The sequence below is a fragment of the Mauremys mutica genome, chromosome 3 (genome assembly GCF_020497125.1).
Source record: "Mauremys mutica isolate MM-2020 ecotype Southern chromosome 3, ASM2049712v1, whole genome shotgun sequence".
In the NCBI taxonomy this organism is placed as follows: domain Eukaryota; kingdom Metazoa; phylum Chordata; order Testudines; family Geoemydidae; genus Mauremys; species Mauremys mutica.
This window is the reverse complement of record NC_059074.1, coordinates 185,749,902-185,762,936: the sequence shown is the minus strand read 5'-3', so window position 1 is coordinate 185,762,936 and position 13,035 is coordinate 185,749,902. Positions and strand designations below refer to the sequence as shown.

At 44.5% G+C, this 13,035-nt stretch overlaps 1 protein-coding gene across 2 annotated transcripts in view; it reads right to left on the bottom strand.

The window, feature by feature from the left end:
- The window catches only part of CFAP36 (cilia and flagella associated protein 36), a 108,177-nt gene that overhangs the window by 69,314 nt on the left and 25,828 nt on the right, over window positions 1-13,035 (bottom strand). For both annotated transcript variants that reach the window (XM_045011930.1, XM_045011931.1), the window contains one exon: window positions 286-350. In XM_045011930.1, the coding sequence (XP_044867865.1) occupies window positions 286-350 (65 nt within the window). The remainder of the gene's footprint in view (window positions 1-285; window positions 351-13,035) is intronic.

The window sequence follows — 13,035 nt, the reverse complement described above, 5'->3', positions numbered from 1 at the left end:
ACACAGTTACATTAAGTAGAATAAAACTGTTTTTAGACGGTATATGAACCTTCACACTTCAGGGTATAAGTCAACTACTAAGGCTTAGTTTTAGGAAGAAATGTCACCTCTCAGTTAGTGGACAAAAATGGAATAACCATGAGGTTCTCACATATCCCCCTGACACATCTGGTACTGGCCACTGTCAGAGACAAGAGCCTGGACTAAATGAACTACTGCTGATTCAATATGCCCATACCTATGCTCCAGATTCCTACACCCTAGCCATTGGTGAATAATACTCACCAGAGCTTTGTACTCCTGATGAATCTCCGTATAGGACAACTTGCTTTCTTCTTCATCATCAAAAACTGAAATTAAAAAAAAACACTTGACTTTTCTTAAAAATGTATATGTCAATAGTACAAAGAGTATTTCAAGTATTGAAATATTAAAATTAATGACCTTCAATTAAATGCAGCCCTAATTAAAAAATAAGATCTACCTATTACAAAAGGTAATATATATTTAACCTCAAGTCACATACCCAGCCATGGCCCCAAGCCATCCAGGGATAGAATGATATACAGGAATATCACAGCTTTCCAACTGCTAGAAAAATATGTTATGACAGTGTTAAACTGCAGAAAAACCTACAAATTATAAATATTTATTATATTCAGATGGATAACAGTTCAATATGCCCAATTTCCAATTATCAAGAAAATGTATGGCATGATTTGCAATACAACTCACATATTGTTTGCTATAAGACTTCAAGCTAAGTATTGTGTGTGTGCACCCCCGCACTGTCGATCAAAACATTTCTATAGCTGTCCATCCCACCCACGCACACATGGCTCCTCACCTGCCACAAAGCTAATCAGCGTACATGGGCATTCCTCCTTCAGTTCCTTTTCTACCACAGAGTCAACCAGTGGAAACTCCAAAACAGAGGGGAGGAGGAAGGGTCATGGAGCACCCATAGGGACACACATCTCGAAGAACCATCGTTACTGCACAAGGTGAGTAACTTCTTCTTCGAGTAGTGTCCCTATGGGTGCTCTACTGTAGGTGACTCCCAAGCAGAACCCACCGCTGGAGGCTGGGATTTCGGAGTCAAGTCTGATATAGATGATAATACAGAGGCCCTGAATTGGGCGTCTGGAGCTGAATCACTCAGAATGGCATAGTGTTCTGCAAAAGTATTGTGACGGACTCAGACCTGAAGGAGAGTGGGGGAAGGCAGGTGTATCAGCCTCAGGATGAGCAGGTCCCTTTCCCTGGGCAGCCAAACAGGGGCTGCTCCAGGGCAACTGGGACACCTGATGCCAATTAACCAGTTAGGCCGTTAGGCTAATGGAGACAGCTGGAACCAATCAAGGTCCCACTCATATCGCTTAAAAGCTCTCCTTCCAGTTCCCTCAGGAGAGCCCTGGTGAAAGGAGCTAGAGGAGAGGAAGCATTGCTGAAGCCTGAGGTAAGGGTGAAGCTAGAAAAAGGGGTCCATGGGGAAGTGGCCCAGGGAATCAAAGCAGCTCCAGTAGTGAAGGGGAAGCTGCGAACAGCTGCTACCATTAGGGTCCCTGGGCTGGAACCCGGGAGTAGAGGGTGGGCCTGGGTTCCCTCCCCTGCCCTATGCTCTACAGAGATCCCTTTGAGAGGGGAAGCAGACCTCGGTCCAGGCAGGACCACGCCTACTGCACCTACTAGCTCAAAGGAGCAACAGAGACTGTGGGGTATCCCCCCTTCCCACCTCCCATACTGGCCTGTGATGAAAGTAGCTCAGTAGGCTGTGATCCTTGCCGCTACACTGAGAAAGGGAGGTCACATTGAGGGCCTTAGCAAGCTTCTGAGGCCACTGAATCCGCCCAGAAGTGCAAGACCCACCAATACAGGCTCAGAGCTTTGTCACAGTATGTGCAGAGGCCCATGTAGCTGCCCTGCATATCTCTGGTATGAGGATACCCTTGGAGAAGGCGATAGTCGAGGAGACCGCTTTTGTGGAATACATGCATTCTGAAGGTGGGGGTGTTACCCCTCGCCATTGGTAGCAGAGTCCAATACAGCAAGGAGTCATCTCTGAACGGATATCGCTGCACCTTTTGACCTATTTGCAACTGAAAGGAAGAGCCTCAGAGATTTTCAGAAGGTCTATGTCCTGTCTAAATAGAATGCCAAAGCTCTCCTCACATCGAGGATATGGAAGATGACCTCCCTATTGTCCATGTTTGGTTTTGGATATAATATTGGGAGTTGAATGAGTTGATTCATTTGAACTACAGAAGTTATTTTGGGAGTGAATTTGGGGTTTGGTCTGAGTGTGACCTTATCCGGGAATAACACCGTAAAAGGGGGATGCGCCATCAAAGCTGCTATCTCCCCTGTCCTTCTTGCAGAAGTGATGGCATGAGGAACGCCATATTCATGGAAAGGTGAGTTAATGAACAAGTGGCCATGGGTTCGAATGGCGGTCTAGTTAGTCCTTTTAGTACGAGGTTGAGGTCCCATTGCTGAGTAGGGGTCCTGGGTTGTGGGAAAAGATTTGCTATACCTTTTTCTTTGTAGTCAGGTGAGAGACGATCAAATAGTCTTCCACCTCCTGGTGGAAGGTAGCAATTGCTGCCAGGATAGAGGTGACATCCGTGGATTGGCAGCATATCTGGAATATCTTCCATTTCTGCAGGTAGGTGTGATGAGGAGAACCCTTTCTACTGTGCAATAGTACCTCCTGTATTTCCTCCAAGCAGAATGTCTCTATGTGCTGGAAACAAAAAAGGAGCCACATTTTGAGATGTAGGATCCATAAACTGACATGAAGGGTGAGACTCTTGTTCTGTGACAGAAGGTAGGGAGTGATGGTAGAATCACTGGTGGACACAATGCCAGCTGGGACAGGTAAGGGTACCATATCTGTCTGGGCCATATGGGAGCAATCAGAATATTTGCTTTTTCCTTTTTTGTCTTCAATAACACCTTTAGTAATAGAGGGAATGGAGGAAAGGTGTAAAGAAGGTCCTTGTTCCAAGGGAGAAGGAGAACGTCTCCCCTGGAGTGTCGGCTCATCCCCGGTCTTGAGCAGTACTGCGGACATTTCTTTCTCTGGTAGGTAGCAAACAAGTCTATCTTGGGCTACCCCCATTGCCTGAATATATCATGTAGAATAGTTGACTCTACTTCCCATTCGTGATCAAGCAGGAACTTGCAGCTGAGGCTGTCGTGTTGTATATTCCCAGTAGGTAGGCCACTGATAGTAGGACATTGTGTGAGATGCACCAATTCCCTAGCTTTCTGTGCATAAGGAATGAGACCTGGGAGCTCCTTGCCAGTTTATGTTGTACATACTGGCCACGTTGTCCATAATTACTTTCATGTGCGTGTTCATGATCAGCGGAGGGAACTGAGCACACACGTTTCAAACCGCTCTGAGCTCAAGTAAGTTGGTGTGGAGAGACCATTTGCCCTGAACAGTGCAACCATTGAGCGCTTCCCTTCCTATGAGGGATGTGTCGGTGGCCAGATGAGGGGATGGGGGAGATTAGGCAAATGGGATCCCCATGCAGACATTCGCTGGGTCCTTCCACCAGTTCAAGGACTGTTTGCAACGCTGGGCATAGACAGGAGCTTGTTTATATTGTCTTTCTTTGGTATGTATACCAAGCCCACCCATGCTTGAAGACATCTCATGTGTAGTCTGGCATAAACAATGACTGATGTGCCCACAGCCAAGTGCCCCAGAAGATGAAGGCAGTGCCTGGCCAAGATTTGAGGGCTGGATTGTATTGTCTCTTCCAACAAGAAGAGACTGAGAAATCTGTGATGTGGTAGGAGTGCCTTTGTCTGAACTGAATCGAGGTCAGCTCCTATAAACTCTACTTTTTAACTGGTGTTAAGGATGACTTGTTTGTTGATTTGTAGGCCCAATTTTAGAAATAAGTCTTGCATGGTCTGAGCGACTCATTGGGCCTCTGCAAAGGACCGTGCCCTGAGAAGGCAATTGTCCAGGTAGGGAAAAATCATGATCCCCTGAGAGCATAGATGGGCTGTCACTACCAAAAGGACTTTGGAGAACACCCTCAGGGCCAATACAAGGCCAAAAGGGAGTCCTCTGTACTAGTAGTGTTCCTGGCCTAGCGTGAACCTGAGGTAATGCCTGTGTCTTGGTATGATAAAGATTTGAAAATACTCATCTTGAAGGACAAGGGCCGAGAACCAGTCTCCTTTTTCCAACGGGGACTGAGATAATTGTTGACAGTGTAATCATCTTGAATTTTTGTGCTTTTACATATCTGTTGAGCACTTTAATCTCCAGTATGGGTCTCCAACTTCCTTTTTTCTTTGGTATAAGGAAGTAACAAGAGTAAAGCCTTTGCCCCTGAGATGTGTGGGTACCGGCTCTATGTCTCCTACACTGAGGAGATGATCCACCTCTTAGCGTAGTAGACTCTCATGGGAAGGCTCCCTGAAGAGGGATGAGGAGAGGTGTTTTGGAGGAGGAAGGGAGGAGAAGTGGATGGCCTATCAACTTTGGACAATTTCCAGCACCCAATTGTTGGAGGTGCTGCGGAACAGGGAAAGGCGGCCTCCAAAAGGAGGAATGGAGTTTCCCAGCATGAGCTTGTAAGGAGAGTGTTCGATTGGCACCTCGACCAACCCATCAAAACTGGCACTTTGAAGCTGAGGGCTGAGACGAGGATGATTGTGGCCCTGATTGTTTGTGCTTAGAGAATTTAGATTTCTTTCTCTGTAGCTCATATGATCTCTGCAATGGGTATTGGAGCATATACTGCAACGATCTTGGCTTGAACTGTGGTTGAGGGCTGTATTATTCCTGGGGGGATTCTGCAGGACTGCTCATCCACAGAAAACGTCCTCCCCGCCACACAGATTTCCTGTGTTTCCCTGCAGAAAACATCAGGGAAGCAAAGGGAAGCCACATGGGGGGGCAACCATGGGCACAGTTTTTTGGGGGGGATTGTCCCCCTCCAAGCAGAGGTGAGAAATGGGAGGTACACGGGGTTACATGCCACTGCCCCCCCCCCCATTCTGCAAGTGCAGAGCTGCCCAACTGAAGGAGATTGTCTGTGTCTTAGGTCCACTGATTCTGCAGCTGAACATTGCCTCCTGGGTCCTAGTACTAGTCATTTTCCTCTTCTGTGTGCTGTGAGCCTTCCTGTTTTCTATTCTGTGCAACAATGAGTGCCCATTGTGGGGCTGGGTAAGTGGGGGTGGGGGAAATGAGGGAAGGGGGGGAAGGAAGGAGGATGGAATAGGGCTGGGGAAGGAGGAATGTGGGAGTGAGGGGAGGGAGATGGAGAAGAAAAGGGGATAGAGGAATAGCTGGGGGAAGCGGGAGCCCAGCATGTGGCATTCCTTCGGCAGCAACTGGGTCTGTCCTGTTAAGCAGGCTAATCATACCCTCACCCTGAAAAGCTCTACCCCCCTACACCTGGACCCCTCTGATGAGCCCCACACGCAGAACCCCACCCCATCAAGCCCCACTCCCCTAGCACCTGGACCCTTCCACACCCAGAACCCCTTGCTGAGCCCCACCTCCTCACACCCAGACCCCCCATGAATCCCAACCACCTTCACCTGGATCCCCTGCAGAGTCCCATTGCCCCTGCACCAGGAACCCCCTAATGAGCCTCTGTGCATCCAGATCTCCCACTGAGCCGCCTGCACCCAGACTGCCCCACACAGAAACCTATCACCCCACACCTGGATACCCCCACACTAAGCCCCTCCACACTGGATTCTGCTGAGCTGAGCCTGCCCATCCACACCTGGTGCAGAGGGGCAGGGCCCGGGGTGTTTCTGGGGCAGGCCCAGCCCTGGCACTGTGTCAGGGTCAGGTGCAGTCTCATTGCCGAGTCTCTGTACTGGAGAAGGTGGGGCCTTCAGGGTGATCTCCCACCTCAATGCAGCCAGTGGCCTGTGCTCCCCATTGCCATGCTGGAGCCACATGTATTTATTGACAAATAAAATTTACAGAATTTTAAAATATTGTGTGCATAATTTTTATTTTTTTTGGTACTGAATTCCCTCAGGAGTATTTTCTTTTGTAGGCCAACATGTATATCCCCAAGGATCTTAGGGTCACTCAAGAATCTTTTAGCGTGTGATAGCTGACAGATTTCTTCACCAAACAGTCACTGAACCAACAAGAGGTGATGCCATTTAAGATTTGGTATTGATGAGTCATGAGAAGTCATAGAAGAACTGGTTGTAATGGACAGCCTTGGTTCGAGTGATCATGAGCTAATTCAGTTTAATCTAAATAGAAGGATACGCAAAAAAAGATCTGCAATTAGGGTCACTAATTTCAAAAGGGAAAACTTAAAAAAATTAAGGGTACTGGTTAGGAAAGTGGTCTGGACTGAAGAATTCAAGGATCTGAATGTGGAAGAGGCTTGGAATTACTTTTAACTGAAAGGTTTCAGAGTAGCAGCCGTGTTAGTGTGTATCCATAAAAAGCACAGGAGTACTTGTGGCACCTTAGAGACTAACAAATTTATTTCAGCATAAGCTTTCGTGAGCTACAGCTCACTTCTTCGGATGCATAGAATAGAATACACAGACAGGAGATATTTATACATACAGAGAACATGAAAAGGTGGAAGTATGCATACCAACAGGAAGAGTCTAATCAATTGAGATGAGCTATCATCAGCAGGAGAAAAAAACCTTTTGAAGTGATAATTGAGATGACCCATAGAAGGTGTGAGGAGAACTTAACGTCAGGAAATAGATTCAATTAGTGTAATGACCCAACCATTCCCAGTCTCTGTTTTTGAAGTTTTTTTGTTGCAAAATTGCCACCTTCAAGTCTGTCACTGAGACTGCTGAACTCGAATTAATATGCAAATTATATACAATTAACTTAGGTTTAAACAGTTTAAACAGATTAGACTCTTCCTGTTGGTATTAGTTTAAACAGATTAGACTCTTCCATTCTATGCATCCGAAGAAGTGAGCTGTAGCCCACGAAAGCTTATGCTGAAATAAATGTGTTAGTCTCTAAGGTTCCACAACTTCTCCTGTTCTTTTAACTGAAAGTTGCACAAACTGAAGCCTGCCTCCCAAGCACGGGGGGGGGGGCAAGGGGGAATTGTAGGGAAGGGTTGAAGGCAAGCTAGATGAGCAAGCATCTCAAATAGGTGATTAAGAGAAAGCAGAAGGACTACAAGGAATGGAAGATGGGATGGATCAGCAAGGAAAATTACTTCTTGGAGATCAGAAAGTGTAGGGATAAAGTGAGAAGTGCCAAAAGTCATGCAGAGTTGGTCTTTCAAAGGAAAGTACAACCAATAGTAAAAGGTTCTACAGTCATATAAATAAAAAGAAAACAAGGGGAAAAAAGTGGGACCACTAAGTACTGAGAATGGGGTGGAGACTAAAAATAATCTAAGCATGGTCTAACACAGGGATAGGCAACCTTCGGCATGCAGCCTATCAGGGTAATCTGCTGGTGGGCCATGAGACATTTTGTTTACATTGACCGTCCGCAGGCACAGCCCCTTGCAGATCCCAGTGGCCTGCAGGCCATACCGCTTCCCGCCTCTCCCATTGGCCGGGAACGGTGAACCGCGGCAACTGGGAGCTGCAGGGGGCCATGCCTGAGGATGGTCAAAGTAAACAAAATGTCTTGTAACCTGCCAGCGGATTATGCTGATGGGCTGCATGCTGAAGGTTAGAATCATAGAATATCAAGGTTGGAAGGGACTTCAGGAGGTCATCTAGTCCAACCCCCTGCTCAAAGCAGGACCAACCCCCAGATTTTTACCCCCAGTTCCCTAAATGGCCCCCTCAAGGATTGAACTCACAACCCTGGGTTTAGCAGGCCAATGCTCAAACCACTGAGCTATGCCTCCCCCTACTCTAAACAAATACTTTGCTTCAATTTTTCATAAGGCTAATGGAAAGCGTGAGGGTACTAACAGGGTGCCTAATGGCAACAAGGATATGGAAGTAGAAATTACCACTTCCGAGGTCGAAGTCAAACTCAAACATCTTAATGGGACTAAATCAGGAGGCTCAGACAATCTCCATCCTAGAATATTAAAGGAACTGACACATGAAATTGCAAGCCCAATAGCAAGGTTTTTTACTGAATTTGTAAACTTGGGGGTTGTACCCTATGACTGGAGAATTGCTAATTTAGTTCCTATTTTTAAGAATGGGGAAAAAAAAGTGAACTGGAAAACTACAGGCCTATTAGTTTGACCTCCATTGTATGCAAGGTCTTGGAACAAATTTTGAAAGTAGTTAAGGTCAGAGGCTAACAGTAATTGAGATAAAATACAAAATAGTTTTACAAAAGGTAGATTATGCCAGACCAACCTGACCTCCTTTTTTGAGAATATAAGTGATTTTTTAGACAAAGGATATGCAGTAGATCTTATCTATCTGAATTTAAATAAGGCATCTGATTGCAGTTCCACATGGGAAATTATTTGTTAAATTGGAGAAGATGGGGATTAATATGAGAATTAAAAGGTATATACAGAGCTAGTTAAAGGGGAGACTACAACAGGTCATACTGAAATGTGAACTATCAGGTTGGAGGGACATTACAGGTGGAGTTCCTTAGGAATTGGTCTTGGGACCAATTTTATTTAACATTTTTATTAATGACCTTGGCACAAAAAGTGGGAGTGTGTTAATTAAATTTGCAGATGATACAAATTAGGAGGTATTGCCAATACAGAGAAGGACCAGAATATCATACAAGACGACCTAGATGACCTTGAAAACAGGAATATTTAATAGTGGAAAGTGCAAGGTCACTTAGGGACTAACAACAAGAATTTCTGATATAAGCTGGGGACTTATCAGCTGGAAGTGACAGAGGAGGAGAAAGGTGTATTGGTTGATCACAGGAAGACTGAGTTGCCAAAGAGATGCAGCTGTGGAAAAGGCCAAATCAGTCCTAGGATGCATCAGGTAAAGTATTTCCAGTAGAGAGAGGGAAGTGTTAGTACCATTACACAAGACACTGGTGAGACCTCATCTGGAATACTATTACACAAGACACTGGTGAGACCTCATCTGGAATACTATGTGCAATTCTGGTCTCTCATGTTTATGAAAGCTTAATTCAAACAGGAACAAGTGCAGAGAAGGGCTACTAGGATGATCCAAGGAATAGAAAACCTACCTTATGGGTGAAGACTCAAAGAGCTTGGCTTGTTTAGCCTAACCAAAAGAAGTTTGAGGGGAGATATGATTGCTCTCTATAAATACATCAGAGGGATAAATACCAGGAAGGGAGAGGAATTATTTAAGTTCAGCACAAAAACAAATGGGTATAAACTGACCATCAACAAGTTTAAGCTTGAAATTAGATGACAGTTTCTAACCATCAGAGGAGTGAAGTTCTGGAACAGTCTTCCGTGGGGAGCAGTGGGGGCAAAATAACTAACTTGTTTCAAGACTGAGCTTGATAAGTTTATGGAGGGAATGGTACGATGAGACTGCCTACAATAGCATGTAGTCAATCTGCAACTGGTAGCAGCAAATATCTCCAACAGCTGGTGATGGGGTACTAGATAGGGAGGGCTCTGAATTATTACAGCAAATTCTTTCCCAGGTGTCTGGCTGGTGGGTCTTGCCCATATGCTCAGGGTCTAATTGATGGCCATATTTGGGGTCTGGAAGAAATTCCCCCCTGGGTCAGATTGGCAGAGACCTGGGGCGGGGGACGACTTCATTTGCACCATGGGGCATAAGTCACTTGCAGGTTTAAATTACTGTAAGTGGTGGATTCTGTGTAATTTTAAGTTTTTAATTAATGATTTGAGCACTTCAGTAACTCAGTCAGAGATTATGGGTCTATTACAGGAGTAGGTGGATGAGGATCTGTGGCCTGCAATATGCAGGTCAGACTAGAGGATCATGATAGTCCCTTCTGGCCTTAAAGTCTAAGTCTGGCCTTCCTCTAAAGTTTAGAGGAAGGGTATCTAGAGGTTAGAATATGGGCATACAAGTCAGGAATTCAGTTTCTCTCCCATACCCACCAATGACTCACTGTGACATGTGGGGCAAGTCACTTCTCATTTGTGTCTCCATTTCCCCCTTTGAAAAATGGGAATTCTATTTACCCTACATCACTGATGGGATGTGAAGTTTTATTAATGATTTATGTAATGTGCTTTGACATACACAGATGAATGGTGCTACAGAAGTGCTTAGAATTAGTATTAATTTCATCCAAATTAATAGTAGCTTAAGAAATAATCATGTCTCCAGCTGTGATGGCCCTAAGCCAATGTCACACTGCACCCTTATAAAATATTATGTGAGATGGCTGTCCCTATAGGAGAGATTACTCATATCATCCCCTAACAACCCCCAGTGATGCAATGATGAGAATCTAGTCAAACAGTTTAGTCACTCTGACTAAGCAATCCTTTCAGAACAGGAGGATTAACATTGTTTCAGTTTCACTTTTGCCCATGCTCCTGAACACCCATCTAACATTCTTCCAATGAAAGGATTGAAAAAAAAATCCAGAGGAAGTTTTGAGTATTTTCAGATACCAATACTAGTACAGTACTTCGAGCTCATGTGCATGTGGATCCCACTCATGCTGTACTGGCACCCCTTCAGAGGAGTTCAGAATTTTTTTCTCTAATGGTATCCACTGGGAGGAGGGGGTTTCTCATGCTCTCTAGCGCCCTCTCCCAAAAGCATAAGAGGCAGAGAGACCCCAAATATCAACCAGTTTCTTCTGACCACCCTGTCAAAGAGTGAACTTCTCAGTGTTCCTCCTCCTCCTTTATTTAGTTTTAGATTAAGGTAGATAGTTTATGTTTTCATATTTTCATTTATTTTTGGCCCAGGGAAGGAGAGACAAGCTTAAGTATTAGGTTAGTTGTACGGAGTCAGTAAATTGCACTTGAGGAGGGATGAACTGAGGTTCTCTGAGAGATGTCTTTCTAATACCTTGGACGTCATGTCTAAAGTATCTCTCTCTCTCATTTCCACTAATCCCAAAAGTATTAAGGAAAAGAAAGCAAGACAGAGCTCCTGTCATCCTCATAGCTCTGACATTACCTTGTCAGTTCTGGTTTTCAGATCTCCTCAACCTTTCAAGGAACCAATTTATAACCTTCCTCTCCAAAAAGACATTATTTCTCAAAACTCAGGTCTAGTGCTTCACCCAGATGCAGCATCTCTGTATTTGATGACATGGAAGATGTTTGGCTAACACCAATGGACAAGGAGCGTGCTCTAGAAGTACAATCAGTGTTGTTACAAAGTAGAAAACCCTCGACTAGGAAAAGATACATGGCAAAATGGAAGACATTTTCTATTTGGACGAAAACAAAAGGATGTATTCCTACTTCCTCTACTTTTCCACTTATTTTATAAGATTATCTTTAAAGCACCTGGGTTTATGTTTAAGATCTATTAAGGTTCATTTGGCAGCAATTTTGGCTTATCGCTCACTGGTATCAGATTCTTCAGGTTTTTCCTATCAGTCATCTCATGTGTCCTTCAGTTAAAACAATTCCTCCTCCATGGATTTGAATTTAGTGATTTCAGCTTTGATGGAGCCACTCTTTGAGCCATTATCAGCCTGTTCTATTCACCACTTACCAGCAAAGGCTGTATTTTTAATGGCTATTACTTCTGCCCATGGAGTTAGGGAGATTCAAGCTCTCATGTCTAACCCTCCATACACAGTATTTTCATGCTGATAGAGTCACATTAAGGTCACATCCTAAATTCAACCCAAAAGTGGTTTTGGATTTTCATATTAACCAGTATATTCACTTCCCAGTTTTTGTCCCTAGACCCCATTGTTCTCCGTCAGAGTCAAAACTTCATACCTTGCATGTTAAAAGAGCCCTTTTATATTACATAAACAGAACAAGACTTTTTAGGAAAACTCAGATTTGCCTTATCTCTGCCACTCTACAATCAATCAATCTAATCTCAGACTGTCTAATCGGATTGTCATCTGTTTTAGAACAGCCTATGAGATTAATAAACTGAACCCTCCTTTGAACATTTCTGCTTGTTCTACCAGGGAACTGGCCTCTTCAGCAGCATATTTCAGCAAGTCCCTCTGATACGAATACATAGAGCAGCTACATGGTCTTCGATTCACACACTGTCTAAGCAATACTCTTTACAGGCTTCATCCAGAGCGGATGCTCAAATTGGAAAGGCAGTCCTACAACCTTTGTTCTGATAAATTCCTTGCTCACACTTCCAAGGAGTCAAACTGATTGTCAGTCATTGTTATTGGGATCCACGTGCACAGGAACTCCAAATAGAAACAGTTATTTATTTTTCAGTAATTGTGATTCTTCAAGATGGTCTGTGCATGTGGAGCCAACAACCCCCCCTCCGCTCCCACAGTGGCATCTTACTGAGGCTCTGGGCAGTAAAGAAGCTGGTTTGCGGTTGGGGTCGCTCTGCCGCTAGTGCTCTCGGGAGGTGGAGCTTGAGAGCATGAGAAATGTATGCATGACCCCCAGAGCACACTGCTAGAGAAAAAAATCCAACCTCTTGTGCAGGGGTGCCATGAGTGGGATTCACATGCACAAACCAACTCAAAGAATCACAGTTATTGTAAAGTAAGTAACCATTCCATCTGAATGATGGGAGTTTGAGAGCCAAAAGAAACTAATATAAACCCCATTCTAACAAAATCAGCTTCCATATTCTCCATCATATTACTCCACCCCATTCTAAGAATTTTTGAGGTATCTAGCTTATCATAGAATATTGGGGTTGGAAGGGACTTCAGGAGGTCATCTAGTCCAACCCCCTGCTCACAGCAGGACCAATCCCCAACTAAATCATCCCAGCCAGGGCTTCGTCAAGCCTGACCTTAAAAACCTCTAAGGAAGGAGATTCCACCACCTCCCTAGGTAACCCATTCCAGTGCTTCACCACCCTCCTAGTGAAAAAGTTTTTCCTAATATCCAACCTAAATCTCCCCCACTGCAACTTGAAACCATTACTCCTTGTTCTGTCATCTGCTACCACTGAGAACAGTTAAGATCCATCCTCTTTGGAACCCCCTTTCAGGTAGTTGAA